General features: G+C 32.7%; 1 protein-coding gene across 3 annotated transcripts; it reads right to left on the bottom strand.

Moving 5' to 3' along the window:
* Positions 1-15,561: 15,561 nt before the first annotated feature.
* Positions 15,562-20,956, bottom strand: LOC21391912 (14-3-3-like protein GF14 kappa). Of its 3 annotated transcripts, none has more exons than XM_024172811.1 (4): positions 20,295-20,955; positions 20,074-20,196; positions 16,399-16,515; positions 15,562-15,804 (listed from the first exon to the last, which is right to left on the bottom strand). In XM_024172811.1, the coding sequence occupies exons 1-4, from the start codon at positions 20,799-20,801 to the stop codon at positions 15,790-15,792; spliced, it is 762 nt and encodes a 253-aa protein (XP_024028579.1). In that variant the 5' UTR covers positions 20,802-20,955; the 3' UTR covers positions 15,562-15,789. The 3 variants fall into 3 exon arrangements, with proteins under 3 accessions (XP_024028579.1, XP_024028578.1, XP_010107296.1); XM_024172810.1 differs by having other exon boundaries at positions 15,562-15,810; positions 20,295-20,954; XM_010108994.2 differs by lacking the exon at positions 15,562-15,804 and having other exon boundaries at positions 16,345-16,515; positions 20,295-20,956.
* Between the last annotated feature and the right edge of the window lie 1,181 nt (positions 20,957-22,137).

The raw sequence follows: 22,137 nt of genomic DNA, 5'->3' as shown, positions 1-22,137 counted from the left end.
AAGAGTGTTTTGTAGAGAGAGATATGGAGGGGTGAGGAGAGAGAAGGGGTTGAGGAAAGATTATGGCAAAGAGAGAAGCTTTAAGTAGGGAAATGGGCATGTGTTTTTAGGGTACACGAGAGAGAGAGAGAGAGAGACTGTGGATTCGTAGATACTCAGCCAAACATAAAAAAGAAGAATACACTCAAACACAAGAAAATCCAATTTCCATTTTGGAAACTTTGCCATGGTCTAAGGACCCATGTAATATCAAATCAAATATCAATATCGATTAAATAGAAAATAGAAAATTAAAATAGAAATAACAAACTTGAAAAGGAAAAAAAATTCTCTATGTAGTGAACTTCAGTTTTTTGTTTTGGTTTTTTTTTTTTTTTAAAGGTTTAGGAGATTGCCATCCACTTCATTACAAAACAACATAAAATATTTAGATTTAAACATAGGACAGAATATAGTAAATAGTAAATTTATGAAATTAAATGAAGTAAATAACATAATTTAAAATTATTTGAAGTAAATAGTAATTTATTGTGTAAGCGTTTTATTTTTTACTAGTAAAAAGATTTTTTTGCGTAAATTTTCTTTTTATAACTGTAAAAAAAATTCGCGTAAATAAAAATTTTTTACTACGTAAACTATTTTTTAGTAGGCGTAAATTAAAAATTTATACGGTAAACTGTTATTTACTTCAAATAGTTTTAAAATCTACTGTTTATTTCATTTAATTTTATAATATGATATTTACTACAATTTTTTAAGTGGTGCAATAATAAATGATAGATTTAGTAAATGCTAATATTTTTAAATATTAACAGGGTGGTAATTATTAAAAAAACAAAATTACATAAAGACAAAAAATCCATTCAGAACATTAGGCCATAAACCCTAGCAAAGAATATCATACTTTTTCATTTGTTCCTCTCTCATCGTGCTCAACCGTTGTGCATTACCAGAACTCTCTGTGAAGAAGAAAACCACTAGTTTTCCCAAAGATTTATCTATTTTTAAACACTATAAGATTACTGCACTCAATGTTAGTTTATCGATCCATCATAAAAGCTTAAATTATTAGGAGGTGGGCCAACAATAATTTTATACTTTAACACTCCCCCTCACGTGTGGGCTGGACAATAGACAATCGTGTGAGTAAATTAATTAGAAAGCCTAACACGTGAATATTTAAGCCCGAGATATATTAAATACTAAACACATGATGATAATTTTAAATGGGGATAAAGAGTGCAATTACGGGAGTTTAAACTCAGGACCTCCTGCTCTGATATCATGTTAGTTTACCAATCCATCCTAAAAACTTAAACTATTAGGAGGTGGACCAACAATAATTTTATACTTTAACACTCAACTTTTTATTTATTATATATCAACTTAATAACATTCTTACCTGCGAATTCAAATACCGATGAGTATCCTTCCCTAATAGGATGAGTACGAAGATATCCTAATATTAGCCCCTGAGTTGGGGGCAAAGTGAGGGTGAAGAAAGCTCCCAGTTGATCAGCCCCAAACCTGATTACATTTACTTTTTTCATGTGCATGTTTTATGTCATATATGTATAACAAAATATGGTGACAGTCTTGATGCTTGTTTTTTAGTTCTTGGAATGAATTTTAGCCATCTAGTTTCGTATAGTTGGGGTTTGAATTTAGTTTTAAGAGTTTGGATTTAGTTTTGAGACTTTGGTTTGATAGTATTAGAGTTTTTATTTTGATTTTAAGGTTGTGGTTTGTTCTCATGAGATATTAGTGGGTATGTTGATGAGTCTTACGTTCAATTTAATAGAATTTGTTTTGAGTTTAAATATTATAAGATTTTTTTTACTCATGATGCATAAATATGTAGGGTATGACGATAGCTTCTCTATGGAATTTCGAAATATGAACATAGGGTGAGGGAAGCATAAAGAACATGTTTCCTATATTTTTATTTTTAGTTTTTAGTTAAAAGAATATAATTCTAATAGAAGGACAAGAACTAAAATAATAATAATAATATAAACAAGTTAGGGTGACATGTTTCCTATATTTTCATTTTTAGTTTGTAGTTGATGATAATGATTTTCGGCTAGAACTGTTGTGTAGTTTTTGTACATTCAAGACTCAAATTTTTGTGCATTTCTAAATGTGAGAATCATATTAAAATAGTTAGAAATAATAACATAATATGATATCAAAGCAGCTGGTTTTAAGTTCAATTCTTTATAATCGTGCTCTCAAAATTTATAATCACATATTGGGTGATTAAAACATATTTGGGACTTTCCCTAAAAAAAAAGAAAAAAAATATTTTGGACTTTCTATTTAATATTTGGAGAAATGAGATAAATAATTTTTAGAGTGCATGAGTCTGAATTTTTATCATTTACCCGTGATTATCATCCATTTTAGCCAAATAAGATCTTCTCTAATGTAAATATTAATATCAATTGTATATTTAACATCAAAAGGTATGATATGGTACAGTGGCGGAGCTAGAAAATTTGTTCAGTGAGGGCATGAATTAAACTAAAATTTTCAACTAAAATGACATTATGATTATTTTGATTAAGTAAAAGTTAAATTTTAGTGGTATAATTGAAAATTTTCTAAAAACTTAAGTATAAATGTTGTAAATTAATAATTTCGGCGGGGCAAAGTTGGAAAAAATTGTGAAAAAAGTTATTTTTAGGGTTATAATATAAAGAAGCTAATTGAGCTACCGGGGGCAGCTGCCCCACTAGGTCCAATATGGCTACGTTATGATATATTATTTTTATTTTTATTATAATACATAATGCTATTTAAAATATTAAATATATTTTTTTTTATAATTATTAAGTTTTAAAAGTTACAAAAGTAAACTTATATTTTTAAAATAACTAGAAAATGCAAAAGTTGCAATGATTATATGAAAAAGTAAACATTTGAACCAATAACAATTAAATATCAATTTTTTCATATATTATATTTGGTAAAAAATTTGTCACAAAGTATAACATATGATAAATTTAACACAATAAATAATATTGCATTGGATAGTTTTTTTTACATTCAAATATTAAATTTATAATTAGCGCATTAATTATAATATTGCATTAGAGATTGTCTAACTATGCTTAGATTGGGTATGAATCTAGAACAGGGGTTGGCACTTTTTTTTTTTTTTTGTTGCTTAGATAGGGTATGAATCTAGAACCCCGTGGATAATGGTGCCTTTATTTGCAAGAGGTCCCATTTGAGACAAAACGATAAAAACATTTTAATGAATCCAACCAGCAAAATAATTTAGATACATCATTTAGTTATATTGTACCCAAGTTTCTCATCAATAATCACATAATTCTTTTTCTTTGAATGAATGTCTTACTATACAAGTAGTTGAAGATGTAGAACAAATTCTCAATAAATAGAGACCAAAAATTTGAGTGTTATAATTGATATGGGTACTTGGGTAAGTGACGAGTACAAAGTTTAAGCCCAGTGGAGGAGATATAATGCTAAGAGGCCGAAAAAAAAAAGTGCATGACAATAGTGGCCCAATTATATGCATGGAGCAAAACAAGTATTTTGCTTCTTATTTTATTATTTTTTAGGGATTATTTGCTTCTTCTTATTGTGGAAATATGATTTTTTGCATATGATTGGTAATGATGTGAGTATGATTCTATGAAAATGGGTAGAAAAGATTTAGCATGCTCAGTTTCAAAAATGTAAACAAATATGCCTTATATGACATGAACTTGATTCAGTGGGGTCCATGGGTTATTTCCTTAGTTTCCTTACGCCCATTATGGTGCACACATTAATTCATGGCCAATTGGTTGAACAATTTCTACCTACTACTATTGTTTGCTTACTCTAATGCAGCTGTACCCTTGATACAACAACAAAATTTAAGGAGTTGCTGTAATAAATAGTGAGAGAAAAAAAAAAGTACCTCATACATCCCTCATATTTACTTTTTCATAAGAAAAATTAATTTTAAAAAACACAAACAATTTTCAACTTAGCCATTGTCATGGCCCCCAAAGGTCAATCCAATAGTAAAATCGTCTACTTATTCTCACTTCAAATTGGGTTTGAGCTTGAAACAGCGCTTAAAACTCGTCTACATTTGAATTTGCAGTGGGGGCTAATGACTCATTCTCGATGTCGCAAGAACAAAATTTGGTCACTTTTAATCGATCCAGCAAGCGTATTTTGCACATGAACAGTCAAATAAAGTGTAAGAAGTTATGAATAAAGAAACAAGAATTTAAAATAGTTCACCCTCAATATAAGAGCTATGTCCGTGTTTAATGGTTTAACTATGTACGAATAAAAAGAGTACATGGATGTTTAAATACGGAGAAAATAATGGCTTTAGAGCTTATTGAGTGTGAGAATGAGTGTTGATCAGTAAATAAATGAGAATGAATGTGATTCCATAAGAAGGGATTGATTGAATTTGTGAATTCATCCTTTTGATTCCTTTTCTAGCAGATGTTATCTCCTTCTATGGAAGGGTCTGGCTACAACCATGTTTTCCAATTTGATTTAAGGTAGTCAAATCTTGAAGATAATTTCCTTGTATTTTCAGCAACTTTTTCTGTAAAATTCGTGCCTACCAAATCAGTATAGTACATTGAAGGAGTTGAATTTCCAAAATGGAAGGTGCAAGGAAATATTCAGAAATCTTTCATGGAATACTCGATAACGACCCCTGGTGGCTAATAGTTGTTCTGAGTCAATGTTGAAGTTTGAGTAAAAAATGATCTATATTCCTTATTGAAGTTGTCTAATTATGTTTGATAGATATGTTGTCCTTACTCGCACGCTCCCGTGATCAAAGCCAATCTAAATTGACAAATAAATGACAGAGATTAAGGAACGAAATCAAGCTCAACAGTAAGTAAATCTTGATCAGAGTTGTCTATCAATACGATGGGGAAATTGACTATACAAAATTAAGGTTGATTACATAATTTAGAATATTAGCTTTATATTTTTATGTGATTACATAATTTTTAACTCAAGATGAGTTTCATGAAAACGATTTACTGTTGGAGCTTGATTTCATTCCTCAATCTTTGTCATTTATTTGAAACTAAAGTTCAAATTTCAAGTCAGATCATGTCAAAATCTATCCTTGGATCAAGTGCAATGTATATATAGACATTTTATTATATTTAGACTTGTTTTTTTAAGTGATTACGCGTGGTTAATGGATCCATAAAGAGCATTTTAGACTTATAATTTTGTAATTAATCCTTATTATTATTATAAGGGTCATAAATAATTTTTTGTAATTAATCCTCATTACTATTATTATTCTTTATATTAGTAATTGAGCTGTATTTCAGGGGTAAAGATGTCCAATAAAGGACACTGATACAAAAACATGACAAAGCTAATATTAGTTTTGCCTTTTTTTTTTAGGTTGGAGGGAGGAGTGTTCATATGCTAACAGCAAGATCTATTGATTATGTCGTTTTCACTTAATTTGATCGTCTCATTTCCATTGTGCACCCTAATTTTCATTTAGGCAACTAGTTTTACTTATAAATTAGTCAACGTAATGCGGTTGCCGGTTTAGCCTCAGCATAAATCTATACCCAAACTTAATATTGAAATTTTAGAATTTGAATCCCCCACTCCAATCTCCAATTAAAAAAAAAAATAGTTAAACCTAACACTTATACAGTAATTTAAACAATGGGACATAAATTAGTAAACTATATATTGATAAAATTACTCTCTAAAAATTCTAAGCCAAATACAATTTTATGAAAACCAATTGAGAAAAAGAGTTACCAGGTTGTAATAGGAGGGAAAACAATTAAAAGTACAGCAGCAGCAGCACAATAGGAATAATTACATTATTTTTTTCACAAAAATGTGCAACCGAAAGAATTGAATGGGGAAATGCAAGTAGTATTTGGAAATCAAATGCCCAAACTACATTAATGTAAGATCATGTCTAATCTCCACTTGATTATAATTATAAAAAGCTCACATGATCAGTGTACAATTCAGTAACTAAGAACATTAACTTACCTTAACTATATAATTAATACTTAATCATCCATAGCCAGGGAAAGAAGTTTAATTAAGCTCAACCACTTATTTCTAAGTACATAAATACTTTCACCGAGTGTTTGAAAAGATAACTAGAAAATGGATTTGTTTCTAATACTAATATATATGAGTATAAACGGGTCGGTCTCCTTTCTTGTGATATCCTACAAAATTGGAACTTAATTTGTGACAGAGGATTGTTAGACATTTTTATGCCAAAAAAAAAAGAGAGAGAAAAATACATTGTTTGTCATTTTTTTGGAAGCCTATTATTTATATCATTCTAAAGAGACGTTTGGTTCATTGATTAGAATCATGAGATTAGAATCATTTTCGATTTACGTATATTTTTTGTGAAAGAAAATACTGTAGCGAACCATGAACTATGGTTCGAATCGGGGTATAAATCCCCCAACCAAATAACTCCTTAAATAATTTGACGTCATTAGATGCAATTATTTACTTTTGAGTGAATTTGTATAAATAATATTTTACCGTCTGAATTGGTATTTTTGATTTTTTTTCTCAAAAAATTAATCATTAGATAGGTACACTAAAAAGAGATCTAAATGCAAATTCCTCTCCTTGCCTTCAAAGTTGTTAGTGCATTTTTGTATTGGCTTATTTTGGGCAAATTGGTTGAAAATTATTTTTAGCAAATTGGTTGCAAGTTGGTTGGAAGCTTGGCTAGCACAGTAAATAGGAGAGCCTCTTAAGGAAAGTCTTGTTGTCATGTTTATGGGCTGAAAATCAAAGGATTTGATTGCTGAAAAAATCAAGGGGTGGACTTTCGGTGAATGAATTGGCAGAAAATCAAGGGGTGGACTGATTGGTATTGATGGCTGATTATTTTCCGGACTTGAGGCAGGTTGAATAAGAGTGCAATGGCAGAACGTGTAGTGGTGTGGGACACTGGGCTGAAAACAGAAAAATCTTGATTGGTGCTATGATTTATTGCATGTGTGTATGTGAAAGGGTGTGCCTCGGAAGGAAGAGAAATTATTTTTTATGTCTTTGAGCTTTTAGAAATTAAAGGAGACATTTGGGGCATAGTTTTTATATAAGAAATATTCAGAAAAAGTTTATGAGAGAGTGAGCCTTTATGTGTTGATTGAAGATCGTCCTTCGGGAGAAGGATTAGAAACTTTCGGGAGAAAGCGCACTGCCAGCCGAAGGGATTTCACCGTGCAGTTTTGAAGACGAGTGGTGCTCACTGGACAAGGCCATTAAGAAGATTCGACACGGCGGCGACAACGTCAAAGAGAGATTCTTTGGGTGTATAAGTCCGATTGGTGTGTGTAATCCTTTGAACTTAGTGGATTGTTCATTGTCTGGTTGTGGCCCCGCAGAGTAGGTGTGCGCACCAAACTGTGATACCATTTTTGTGTGCTCTTTATGCTTTATGTTATTTTATTGCACTCACAATCACTAGAACTGAATTAAAAGAAAAAAAATATGTCTACATTTTTACTGTCATCAGTGTCACAACCAGTGTTGCAACACCACTTGTGACACCGACCGAAAAACGGACCTAACAATTGGTATCAAAGTGGTTCACTAACCCTTTGTTTGGTGAGATTTTGGGAGTTGGTCTGTTATAGCAGGGATGAATTTTCTAAAAGAAAGAGATTCGGTTTCACACTATCCACTACTTGATGGCACTAAGAAGTTCAACAAGAAGGAAAAAAGGCCAAACTTTGGCAATGTCAACCATTTCCAGAAGAATAAAGCTGCAGCAAATAACACAGAGATGAAGACAAAAAATAGGGGTATTCAATGTCGGGAATGCTACGGTTACGGCCACATAAAATTCGAGTGTGCTAACACTCTCAAGAAGAGAAAGAAATCACATAATGCTTCCGGGAATGATGAAGAATCTGAAGGAAGTTAGGAGTATGATGATGATCATGTGAGTAATTTAGTTGCTTTCAATGTTTATACTGATCAGGGTGTTTCTATCAACAGTGTCGCAGACAGTGTTGCAACACTGCCTGTAACAGATTCCGTGGACAGTGAAAACAAAGGAGATTTTTCAGATTCTGAAAGTGACAATGATGGTGAGGAGTTGACTATTGATGACATACAGAAAGCTTATAAGACCATGTTCAGCAAATGGGTTAAAGTGTGTGAAATGAATAAGTCTCTACGGGAGCGTGTCGATGATCTTGTCAAAAAGAATGATGTGCTTAAGAGGGCTACCGTAAGCTATGAATTTCAAGCTGCTGAAAATGAGAAAAAGCACAATGGTAGAATTAGAGCGCACTCAAAAGTCACTTAAAATGATGAATTCTGACACCACCAAACTTGATCATATTCTCTCTATGGAAAAAGCTAGTTGTGATCGTCATGGACTTGGCTACACTGGTGAATGTTCAACATCCAAGAGAGTGTTTGTGAAGGAGACACCCACTCCTGAATCTCGGACCATCCTCAGTAAGAAATGTATTATCTTACCCCCACGACGTAAAAAATTTGTTCCCATATATCATTACTGCGGTTTAGCTGGCCATATAAGACCAAGATGTTACAAGTATTTGAATTCTTTGAAGAGATGTATGCTCACGAATCCACCAAATTCCGCAAACTCAAGAAGGACATCTAAAGCAAAGATTGGTGTGCAAAATAAATTTCCTAGACGTGTTTGGGTAAGAAAATCTGATTTGAGGTGTCATAGGACTTATACTTCTTTAGAAGCATGTACTACTGGTTGTGGGTGTAGTAATGGTGGTTGGTCCAAGCATTTGACAGGTGATAAGAACAAGATTCAGAGAGTGTCGAATTCAGGGGGAGTAAAACAGAGACAAGATTCAGGGGGAGCGTTTTGCAGAGATCAATGACGCTGAAAGATGATCTGCAAAAAAATGTTATATCAAGTTTGCAACTCTTTTTATTAGTATTATTTTTAACTTTGGCTATATTTTGTCAAAAAGGGGGAGAACTCTTAATTCAAATAAACCCCCTTAGTTAGATTTTATATTGTAATAAGTTCTTTTTGTTAGTAATGTTAGTTTTGCCAAAAATAGCCAAAGGGGGAGATTGTTAGTGCATTTTTGTATTGGCTTATTTTTAGCAAATTGGTTGAAAACTATTTTTGGCAAATTGGTTGCAAATTGGCTGGAAGCTTGGCTGGGACAGCAAATAGGAGAGCCTCTTAAGGAAAGTCTTGTTGTCATGTTTATGGGCTGAAAATCAAAGGATTTGATTGCTGAAAAAAATGAAGAGGTGGACTTTCGGTGAATGAATTGGCAGAAAATCAAGGGGTGGACTGATTGGTATTGATGGCTGATTATTTTCCAGACTTGAGGCAGGTTGAATAAGAGTGCAATGGCAGAACGTGTAGTGGTGTGGGACACAGGGCTGAAAACAGAAAAATCTTGATTGGTGGTATGATTATATGTATATTGCATGTGTGTATGTGAAAGGGTGTGCCTCGGAAGGAAGAGAAATTATTTTTTATGTCTTTGAGCTTTTAGAAATTAAAGGAGACATTTGGGGCATAGTTTTTATAGAAGAAATATTCAGAAAAAGTCTATGAGAGAGTGAGCCTTTATGTGTTGATTGAAGATCGTCCTTCGGGAGAAAGATTAGAAGCTTTTGGGAGAAAGCGCACTGCCAGCCAAAGAAATTTCACCGTGCAGTTTTGAAGACGAGTGGTGCTCGCTGGACAATGCCATTAAGGAGATTCGACACGGCGGCGATAACGTCAAGGAGGGATTCTTTGGGTGTATAAGTCCGATTGGTGTGTGTAATCCTTTGAACTTAGTGGATTATTCATTGTCTGGGCGTAGCCCCGCAGAGTAGGTGTGCGCACCGAACTGCGATACCAATTTTGTGTGTTCTTTATGCTTTATGTTATTTTATTGCCCTCACAATCACTGGAACTGAATTAAAAGAAAAAAAATATGTTTACATTTTTACTGTCATCAGTGTCACAACCAGTGTTGCAACACCACTTGTGACACCGACCGAAAAACGGACCTAACAAAAGTGACTAACATCGGGAAGTACTAGAGAGTTGAGAATTGTGATATGGTCAATATTATTAAAAAAAAAAAGGGATATTGCCCAAATTGCCAAAAACAATTCCCCCGCTTAGGATACTGAATCTGCATTTATGAAAAGAACTTCAGCTAATTTGGATCTAAAAGACACATGCTCTTTCTCTTTTCTAGACTTTTTATCAACACAAATTTCTAACTCTTTTTCCCTTCTCCCTCTTCCTAGAGATGCTCCACCCACCTCTTAACCACTCTAAAAAAAAAAAAAAAAAAAAAGTTTTTCATAAGGAGATCACTATAAACTTTCCAACACAACACCCTCTTTTATGGGGTTTGGGCTGTAGCTCCCAAAAATTCCTAAAGAGGATGGCCACCTATGTGGAACAGACTTTATTACACGACCCAAATCACGTGTGTGATAAATTTTAATAGCAGCCTTACTTTGTTCACTTTTGTAACAGCAGAGCTAGCTCTTCTTCATCCACATTTTTATTAACAAATGAATAAAAATAAATAAAAATTTTCCAATCAGGCACCCGAACCAGTCAGTTACTTTTTAACACTTTTCGTTCATCATTGTAACGTTTACAAAACACTCAAACTTTTTTAGTTGTAACACTCAATAAATATAATCAAGAACCTGTAACATTATGTGATACTCTTAAACAAATTGAGTGTTATTTGAACATACAAACGATCTTACAAAGAGAAGAAAAAACATTATAAGTGCCAGATACGTCAAGATGTGGGATTTGAGATTATGCCTAAAATAAAATTGCTTAGTTTGTTTCCCCCTCCCCTCTATTGGCCTTGCATGGCATGGCAAGGCATGACATGGTGTGGTCCAAATCCGAACCCTTTTTGGTCTTCCTCTTCGTCAGTTTGAGATTCGAGCTCTCGATAGTGCTCTCTCTCTCTCTCTCTCAAATGCCGAGCCTTGGCATCAAAAGCATCCAGAACAACAGCCAATATAGCTTCTGTGAGAGAGTCCACCATAAGCGCCATTATGCAAACATATATATGTACATATGTATGTACATATATATATATATATATTGTTGGGAATTTTATATAAAGAATGAATTGGATCTACACTGTCTCTATTTGTCTCCCTCCTGCGGTGCCAACTTGTGAATTATATATTCCAAACTTTTTTCATTGTTAGTTGTTTCTGTTAAATACATTATGAAAAGCTGCATTTATGGCAAAAGCTATAGTAGAATATAATTGACATGTGCTGAACAACCTTATAATAGCTTGTAGTTATATTAAAGTTTAGCAGCCAATCTTATTTAATTTATCAAGAGTAGAGAATTTAATTAATCAACTAGAAAAGAAATTTGTATTTAAAACCTGCTCATTATTATGTTATCATAATTCATATGGATGGCATATATAAGACAATTAATTGACTATATAATAAGAGAAATGATACAAGATCAACGTTAATGTGGTGCCTTAGAAAACTTATTTTAGGGAACTTTTTGTTTCTTTTATAAACTTATTTAATTCGGTATTTAATGAAAAGAGGTTAGCACTGAAGAGGCAGGGGAAGAGACAAGAGATTAGCTATTTTCGGTTCTTGTTTAGACTGAAAAACAGTGAGTTATACTTGTATAATTCGTCTTTTCGACACACTTGTAGGTTAACTTCAGAAGGAATATGCCTGTCAGTTATTGAAACAAAAACTTTGTTTTTAGTTGTTATTATAACTCCAGTTGGTTCATAAGCTTCTTTTTTTTTTTTTCGAAATAATATTCATAAATTGATCCTAACAGGGCCAGGAAAAACCAACAATTTAAGGGTCAAAGTAAATCACAGAGCATTTGGCTTGGATCGTGATTGCTTTGAACAGTGAATAATATTCATGGACCATAACAGGAGCTACAAATGTCCATCAGTAATCCTCTGTTATGGTCCACAAACAGTTGGTCAAGTTTTTTTTTTCCCTTATTTTTTTCTTTGAAGCTCTACAGTAACTATTATTGTCAGTAGCGCACATTTTTTAACGTCATATTTGATCAAATCACATTAAAATAGAAAAACATGTCGATTTGATAAAATCTTAATACTAATCTAACAATTTAAACAATGAACCTTACTCCTCCTACAGTATACTTCTCATTTTTTTGTTAACAACAATGGTCCTTTTTTTTTTTTTTTTTGCTCCAGACCAATGGTCCATCATTGATCATTGGTGTTTCCTTTTTTTCTTAGGTAGAGAAAAAAGAAATAATAATACGAGATAGTTTCTCTGGTAGATTAGACATACTAATAGTGTCAATTTTTAATTGTTAGATTCAATTAAAATCACATTAAATTAAAAAAATATACGAAACAGATAATTTCTAATCACATCTGATAACTAAAAATAAAAAACTATTGATAGTTTATTTTTTAGTTCTACTAGAAAAGTTTTTTTTAGCAAAATCAATGTGGATTTTAGGCTTTAATTCATGAGCTGCTTATAGAGCGTCCTTGACCCTATATAAAAGAGTAATGGTTTTCGGTTGGACAATTCTTGCTTACTTGATTTTAGAGCCGCCTAGAATTCCTGGTGGGAATTATGAGTTTAGAAAGAAAAAAAAAAAAAACCCTTGGTATTTGCGATTCCAGTGTCCCACTCTGAAGCTGATATCAGTTATCCAACATGGATGATGGCAGTGTGAGGTGATGTAGAAAGTGACAATTGCTCAATGAGGTGATTGATAGAAGCCAAAAAAGAAAGGCAAGAAAAATGGCTTTCTCTTGACCGAGACTCTCGAGTAAAATAATTTAATCCGTTTATTTTACTCATTTAAATTTTATTATAATAAAAAAAATTTAAAAATAATTATGTTTAACATTTTTATTATAATAAAAAATTTTCACATAAAAACACATCTTAACTTAAATTAAAATTTTAAATTAATAAACTAAACGAACTCTTTATTTTAATTATTAGATTATTTTTTTTAATAATTAGATCTACCGAAAGAATAATTATGTGTGATGCACTGTAAATTTTTAATATAAATTTATACAAATTTAATCATTAAAAATTTAATTTAAAAAATAAAATAAAATGTTCTACTAATGAGTTTTTTTAAGAGATCTCACCGTAGAGACTCTCAAAAAAATACATAAATAAATAAACCAATTCTCAAGATTTATACAACGCATGCATAAATAAATAAATACATATAAGATTGAAAAAAGCATATAAATTTAATAAAACTCAACGAAAATTGATGGCTCGTAACTATGGTATTTTTTCAATCCTAATTCCTACCAAATAGTTCTCAAAATGAGGTCATTTCTTTTTCTTTTTGGCCTTTGAAGGCAAGAAGAAATACTGATATCCCCTTTGCTTTTAGCTTTTGGGCACTAATTGAGCAAATATTCCAAGGCTTGACTTTAAAAAACAGTCTTTTGACAAACGAATCAAGTTCTAATCACAAATCTCAAGGCCTAGAATGGCAAGCAGAAAGGTATCACAATCAGGAAACAAGTGGAAGTGTTTGGTGGATTCTAGTTTCTACCTAGGAAAAAAAAATGTGTAATTTGGATAATAATTGTCGAGCTTTGGACGAAGTAAGATCTTCACTGCCTAAAAAAGGTTGGATGGCATATTTTTTTTTCTTTTTTTATTTTTAAAATGACCTATTTTAAGTTTTAACGTGACAATAAATGCAAATGGTCTTCCCTAATTTTCCCCCAAGAGCCAATTATTTGTGTGGTTCTACACAAATGGACGCTGAGAATGGACAAACTCTTGGCCACATTGTTCATCTTTTAACATTTTCACTGACTGGAGGCTGCACAAGTTTAAATAATCAGATTTGCTGCATTAGAGATGTAAATTGTACCATGCCGGTTGGACCCGGCTCATAATTAACTAGAACCATGCGTACTTCATGTTGTGTTCAACATAATCCATTAAAATTTCGTGTTGTGCTCGTAGCAATCTAATATTTAAAATTAAAGGCTCGGCATGACCCATGGCCCAAGCACATTTGAGCTCCTGCAGTACCAAGCTCGTGCTTGGCACAATGGGCTTTTGGACTGGCTCATTGGACCATTGAGTCGTTTTAAATTGATTTTTTTATATGATAAAAAAATAATTTTTTGAACAATTTGAAATAATAAATAATTAAAATAAAAATATAATTTCATATGCTATTACTAAGCCAAAAAAAAAAACTTGATATCATCATAGGTTCTAATTTATAAATAAAATTTTTCATTTTATTTAAATTATTGTGAAGAGAAGACAACTAACATAAAAGGATTACAAATCTAACACTACATAAATTATTTAAATTACAGAATTAAGAATCGCCTATAAGCAAGTAATTAACAAAAAAAAAAAAAGAAACAAAAGAGCCGTTGAGTTGAGATTTAAGAACATCAATTCTTAAATACACTTAATATAAGTGACAAATATATTTTGTATTAAGATATTAGATTATATTTAATTACATTTAATTTTGTTAATTTGAGAAAATTAATGTAAATCAATATAAAAATTTCCCTTAAACTATATCCATTGTAACACTTTATCCTCTAATCTTTAAAATGTAACATGTGTTCTTCCTTAACAATAAAATGTTAACAAAAAAGCTCCATCTGTTAGGTTTATTTTTAACTAAAGTTAACATTTAATTTGTTATTTTTGGGTATTTTAGTAGCTCTATGGTTTAAAATTTAATTTGAATTGAAAATTAATTTAAATTTAAACTTTTAATTATTATACATCTATTATTTATTGAATGTAAGTTAAAAATTTTATGAATCTTTTTGGTAGAATAACAAAATTTATATGGTTTTCTTAAATATTTAAATTAGTTTAAATTCAAATTAAATTTTAAAACATAGAATTATCAAAATACCTGTGAAATAGCAAATTAAATGTCAATTTTAATTAAAAACCTAATAGAAGGGGTTCTTTTGTTAATATTTCATTGTTTAAGAGGAATAGATATTGTGTTTTAAAAATTATAGGGTAAAATGTTACGAGGGATATAATTTAAGGAGAATTTTTGTCATTAATCCTTAAATATTTTAAGATCAAATGAATTCATTCTATTTTTCTTTTTTTTTGGAAATTCATTCTATTTTGTGGATAAATAAGTTTTTCTAAATATTGAACAATACGTAACAACAACATAAAACTTATACAATAAAATGAGAAAAGTTATATTTTTCGTATCAACGCATCGTGCTCAATTGACCTTGTTGTGTTTATCATCGAGCCGTGTCATGCCAAATTCACATGCTTAAAACTATGAGCCCAACATGGGTCACCACTTCATGTCGTGCTTAACCCAACCCATAATAATCTTGTGCCGTGCCGTACTCGGCTCAAAATTTTTCATGTCATGCCATCATGCTCGATGGGTCGCCCGGGCTCAATTGACATCTCTAGAATTGCAGGCCAAGTTAGCCCCAGGCAAAAGTCAGCAACTTGGTATCATCGAAGTAATTTAAGCAAAATGACCATCAACTTAAGTTGAGGAGAAAAAGACGATACAGGAAAAAAAACACTATAATTATGAATTTATGATGATTCATTAGTACATTCTTTAACCGGGGTAAAAGATAAAAGGTGAGGAAAAAGAGAGCAAATTGAAAGAGTGCATGGTATGCATACAACGACAATAATGTAACTTAGCCACATGCAGTTTACAGAAATATTTATGTTTACAGAATATTTATGACATTCAAGCCCACCTCCTTCGAGGAGCATAACAGATCCTCAAGCCTCATCTATCTGTTCCTGCACGAAACCCACCAGAGTTACACATTGTACAGAATGTTAAAAGATCTAGATCCCAAAAAAATCCGAATTCGACAATCACAACTCAGAATTCTTAGGTTTTTTTTGCTTTTTTTTGTTTTTCAAAATATTGAATCAATGGTTTGAACCAAACCTCAAAAATATTTGCCTGTTTCAAAAGAATTTTTTAGTTCAAACCGTTTGAACCTATTTACCAAATGGCCTCAAAATTAGAACTGCAAATTGGAGAACTTTTGGGCATCCATCAAAGAAAAGGAAGAAATATTTGCTTGTACCACGTCAGTTACTACCAATATAAACAAATAAAACACAAGCAGGAAAGAGTATTAAAGTCTCCTTTCTTTTCCATGATAGACCAACAGATATCAACAACAAAGTACTATATTTGATGTAAAGTGATTCAGTCCCCTTTGATAATGATATATTTATCTCTTCTTGCTCCCTTTAACAGCTTCGACTTAATTCAAAGTAAAATAATGTTTTTGTGGCCATAAAAGAAAATAGCTAAAATATCCCTCCAACTATATATCAGTTGATGGTAATGCCCCAGCTAAAAGTTGCACTGACCTGCATATCAGAGGTCCAAAGAGTGAGGTTGTCCCTCAGCAATTGCATGATGAGAGTGCTGTCCTTGTAAGACTCCTCGCCAAGTGTATCGAGTTCAGCAATAGCTTCCTCAAAAGCCTTACGGAAAAAGAACACAGAAATCATTGGAATTTACGTAATCAGAGAATGCTAAGTTTCATGCCATCGGAAACCATGTACTATACATATAGCAACATCGAACCTCGTAAAACAGAGTTCTTAATACATAGAATAGTGCAACGAAACAGATGAACACAGATCTAGAATAGCTCAAGTTATGCTCTACGTATTTAGCAAGCAACTCCATATGCAGGATATCACAGTATGTCAGTATTATTCCAAATTATCTCTAATATGCATCTGTTAGAAAACTCCATATGTGGTAACAACAGTCCCTTAATCCCCACAATAAAGAGAAGAAAGGTATTTGGACCAGGTAATTTCTAGTACTACTAATATGGATACGAAAAAATTGGTCACATGTTTGAACTTTTGCAACAAAACATTAAAAACACCCTGCAGATTAAACTCAGAATTCTTAAGGGTTTTTTTTTTTTTCTCGAACGAATGAAACCAAACCTCAAAAAGTTTTGCCAAAGGCTAGTTTATTTAAACTTTTTGATTCAAACCACTTGAACATGTTTACTAAATGGGCACTTAACTTCCAGGTAATCTCCAGTTATGTGTTCAAGCTTAGACCAGCGTGATGGTCGGTGTATACGGGCAATCCACTTTAATAGGGATTTGCATGCCACGAAGGAATACCTTGCCTTCCTGAAATTACATGGGTACACCACCCTCCATCTCTATAACCCTTTTTTCATTTAAAAAAAAAAAGAAAAAAAAAGAAACTTAACTAGTTGAGACTTCACTGATCGATTGTTTTGTTCCCTTTTCCATCAAGCTGAAGCGCCCGAAACTAACAAAATGAATTACAACCAACAAATAGCAGCTTATATTTTTCAATAGCATCCCAAGTGATGCAAGCTAAATTGCTCAGATTTATCTCAGGAATAATGCTAAGCATACCAACTTTGTATCCTAATTTGTTCTCTGTCTTAACTATATCCATTTCAAGTTATCTTATTTATATGTGTATAGCACTCTGATTGTTTTGGTGATACTTAGAAACGAAGCTGCCATTGGCCTTATCAGTTAAAGGAAAAAATAATAATAAATAGAATAAAATAAAAAGAACTACAATTGTCTTATTCCTGACAACTAACAAGTAACAAAATCAAGAACTAGGGCCCGTTTGAAAGAGCTTGTGCTTTTATTTTCAAGTAGCAGAATAAGAGAAGCGTAAATCAGAGTTTTTTAACTAGTGTTTAGATAGTGCATGAAAAAACACCTATTGTTAAGTCAAAAGTTAGAGCTTTTAAATCTGTTCGGGTAAATAAGTCAAAAACACCTATTGTTACAAAAAGTAAGGTAATGCAAAGATATGGATGGAGTTTTTAATTCGTTATTCCCAAATAAAAGATTAAAAATCTAAATAAAAAAGTTTTTTATGAGTTCTTTTTTTATAAGCACTCAGGAGGGCGCTTGTTCTAGAAGAGCTTATAAAAGTTAAAAGCACTTTTATGTTGCCCATTCGAACAGGCTCAAAAGTAGCTTTCGAACTAAATAAGTCAAAAACAGTTCTTTAAGCCGATAAAAACAGGTTCCTAGTGAAGTACAATCCAATCCCCTCAGGAAAAAGTTGACCGTGTCGTCATCAATATTTTTAGGTTATCTGGAATCACCTTCAAACACTCTTTATACATTTCTTCTGTGAAATGGGCCTTGGGTAGAACTCATCCCCAAAGGTGTGCCCAATCCACATCTTAATATCAATTTACAATCTAACACCCTCAAGCCGCATGCAAGGCTAGGGTCCAATCTCCAAACCCACATCGCCTGTACAATTTGTCTCTGATACCATGTCAAGTGGACCTTGATTAAAACTTATACCAAAAACTAATTGGAAAGGGTGTCCAATCCACATATAAATATCAAATTCACAATATACTACTTTCAATATTAATTTCCTTTTTCCACTACCACACTTGCATTTTTATTATCAACTTTATTTCACTCATGTATTACCTATAACAGGCTTGAAAGTCTATCTTACTTTCCACATATAAATAATTTCTTCAAGAATATATATATATTTTTTTTCGAAAAAGAAGATTGTTGCAGCTCTAATAAAAATCTCAAACTTATAAATTCTTTATAGCACTGCGACTCAGCCTATTTGAAGGTGGGACTTGGGCACTAGAAGATATCAAAGCACTGTACAGTAAAATTAACATGACGCCGCCATGCAAAAAGTAAAAATAAAGAAATAACATGATGCCAACTTAACATCTACCAAACTCCAGCTTTCACAAGGAAAATCAATTACCCCCAATTAAAGCATCACATTCACACTAATATTATACTTTGCCACACATGAAAATTCAACTCCTGTTTGAGAGAAATCAAAAGTTATTCACTCACCATCGTCAAATTTCTGATTTATGGCTGACCAAATTAGGTAAATACACTAGATACTTGCTAACATGAAATGCACTGAAATAGAGATCAATAATTGGGTTTCATCTGAAATCCAAATGCAAAAGAACTACCATTTCATTTCTAGTTCAATAGCTGTTTCTGAGCAGTGCAAAAGAAAAACTGGTATTACTAAAACAAAATAAAATTGATTCTGAACACCATCTTATGTATCAGCTTCCATTTACGTGATTGTAGTAAAATGAGTACTAACACCAAAAAAAAAAAAAAAAAAAAAAAAGGAAAAAGAGTACGTTCCATATGCGAAAGGGAACTAATCCTCACTGCGATCCACTAATATCTACTGATCAAAAGACCGAAGAAGCAAGGGTCCTAAATATCTACAGAGATATTTAAATTCAGAACAAGAAAGCTTTGCGACAAAACAAATAGAATTTAATGCTTGGGGTCAGCAAGTGGAGGATATACAACTGTTAAGACACGTGAATATGGAAAATATATCAGTCCCAATGTACATTACTATAACTGGTAAGAGTGGGGCAAGTTTGAACCCAAATCAAATTCCCAACCAGTTCATAGTACACTTATCCTTTCACTCTTTTTTTTTCCTTTCTTGAATCTAATCATTCGAAATTTCAATTTCCACATAAATGATAAAACGCCAGATATACAATAGGTGGACAAATAAATACTTGTATAAATACACAGCACGTGCTTAAAAAAAAGAAAAGAAAAGAAAAGAAAAACTTAAGATCATAACACTAAACTATAGAAGATATCACCCAGGTCCCAGAAAAATGAAATAGGGAAATCATAAGGTGATTTGTCTTTCTGAAAGTTTTTTTTTTCCTTTGGTCTTTTTGCTTAATTAACTCTGAATTAATAATTTAAAATTGCTTAAGAAAACATAAAGTTCTAAAAAGATCGATGTTTGATTAAACGGGTTTAATTATATTATACATGTTTAAAATATAAAATCATTTTAATATTATAAAAACAGACAGATATCTTCCTAATAATTGAGATAATAATTTGCTAACTAAAATATAATACAACAACCAATTGGTATTTACTATTTCACCTCGCCCCTCAATACGGAGGAAAAACATAAATAAATAAAAAAAGACAAATTCTATTAATCATGAGTCGGAAATTAACCTGCTTCGCCATTGCACAGGCTTTCTCTGAGGAATTGAGAATCTCGTAATAAAACACCGAGAAATTAAGCGCCAATCCAAGCCTTATCGGATGCGTAGGAGCCAGATCAGTAGCCGCAATATCCTTCAAAAAACCCCAAAATTTTCATACAAAAATCAATCAATCAATCTCTTTGTACAATGAAATGAAAATGCACAAAATCGAACAAATTCTGACACTACCTGAGCAGCCTTGTAGGCCAACATGGTGTTCTCGGCGGCGGATTTTCTCTCATCCCCAACCTTGAACTCCGCAAGGTACCGGTGATAATCTCCTTTCATTTTCAAGTAAAAGACTTTGGATTCGCTACTCGAGGCAGAAGGAATCAGCTGCGAGTCCAGCAGACCTAGAATCCCCGCGCAGACATTGGAGAGCTCCGATTCGACCTTGGATCTGTAGTCCTTGACGAGTGAGACGTGGTCGTCGTTCTTGCGGCTCTCCTCCTTCTGCTCGATCGAGGAGACAATCCGCCACGCCGCTCGGAGCGATCCGATCACGTTCTTGTAGGCGACGGAGAGGAGATTCCTCTCCTCGACGGTGAGCTCCGTGCCGGCGCCGGCACCGGCGCCGCCGACGACGAGCTTCTCCATGAACCGGACCATTTCCTCGTAGCGTTCGGCCTGTTCTGCGAGCTTCGCCAGGTACACGTACTGTTCTCTAGTTAGGTTTTCTGATACCCCGGAAGCCATTGATGAACCAGGGAAGAAGCAGAAGAAGAGAGAAGAGGAATTTGAGTTGATTTTTTTATTGAGATTCGATTACAGCTTGGAATTGGAAGAAGAAGAAGAAGAAGAGCAAGTTGCGACTTGGGGCTTATATTACGAGGAAAGTGAATGGAAAATTGGTTTTTGGCTGGCTTTTTTAGATTTTTTAATTTATTTGTTTTGAAGCGTACCTCTGAAAGTGATTAAAGAAACTTGTACTCGCTCTGTTGGAATGGTTTCGGTCTGTTGGTTTTGAAAACGGCGCCGTTTTGAATGTTTGGTTTGATTTAAAGACGAGTGTTTGAGGGCCTTTTAGCCTTTAGGCATGGGCGCGTGGAGGAGAGTGGTGATTGAGGCGTGATTGGTCGATAATTTATAAGAACGGGGTAGAGCGGTGAGATGGATCAGAGTCAGCTTTCCATGTAAGTCAAATATATGAAAAAATGAATTATTTTTATTAAGGGCGCGGAAGTTTATTTTTTATTTTTAATAAATATTTTTTTATTAATGTAATTATTTAATTAAAAAAATATTTATCAAAATTATTCATGTTAAATTTCGGCAACAGCCTAGGCTGCTTTCCGGGCTTCAAAGTTGTGGGATGGAAGCTTCTGAGGCCCGGAAACCCACTTCTCTCCTAAGGAGGTTCTTTTTTTTTTTTTTTTTTTTTTAAAAGTCTGAAATGTTTATAGCCAATTCGCCATTATTGCCAATATGCCATAACTTGGCTTTAGTTTTCTCTTTGTGATAGGCTTCACAAGCCAGCAATCTCATTACTGATTTTCTTGTTTGCTCTCCAAATTCCCAAATGTATATGACATCCTCGTCGTTGTCATATGACTATCGCATATTTTGACGATAAGGACAGTCAGATCGTAACAATTTTTGTTCAATCGTTCACAAAATATCAATATATAATGTCATTAAATATCCGTCATGCCCATTAATAGTGTAGAGAATGTTTTGTTGACGTCAAAATCCGTCAACTTAAATGAACCAGAATCCCTAAGGTATTTCAATTCAGCCAAGGTAGTTTTCTCTCTCTCAAACTATAAAGCAATTGATAGTGTTTTAATTCAAACAATCAGGTCATTCACTAATTATTAAAATTTTAATTATATTTTAAACCTAAAAAAAGAAAATCATAAATTGCTCCTCTTTAGAAATCCTAAGAACATGAGAATTGATTCATATCTCCCTCTAATAATATCATGCCATATTAATTAAAAATATCATTTTAATTAATATTTTTTATATTACACCAATTAAAACGTCATATTTATTCACGACTGTCACTCTGATTCATTCAAGCACCCTAGTA

This window comes from Morus notabilis, unplaced genomic scaffold, assembly GCF_000414095.1.
Source record: "Morus notabilis unplaced genomic scaffold, ASM41409v2 Scaffold103, whole genome shotgun sequence".
Classification (NCBI taxonomy): Eukaryota; Viridiplantae; Streptophyta; class Magnoliopsida; order Rosales; family Moraceae; genus Morus; species Morus notabilis.
Note: the sequence above shows the minus strand (reverse complement) of the source record. Positions and strands in the feature narration are given on the sequence as shown.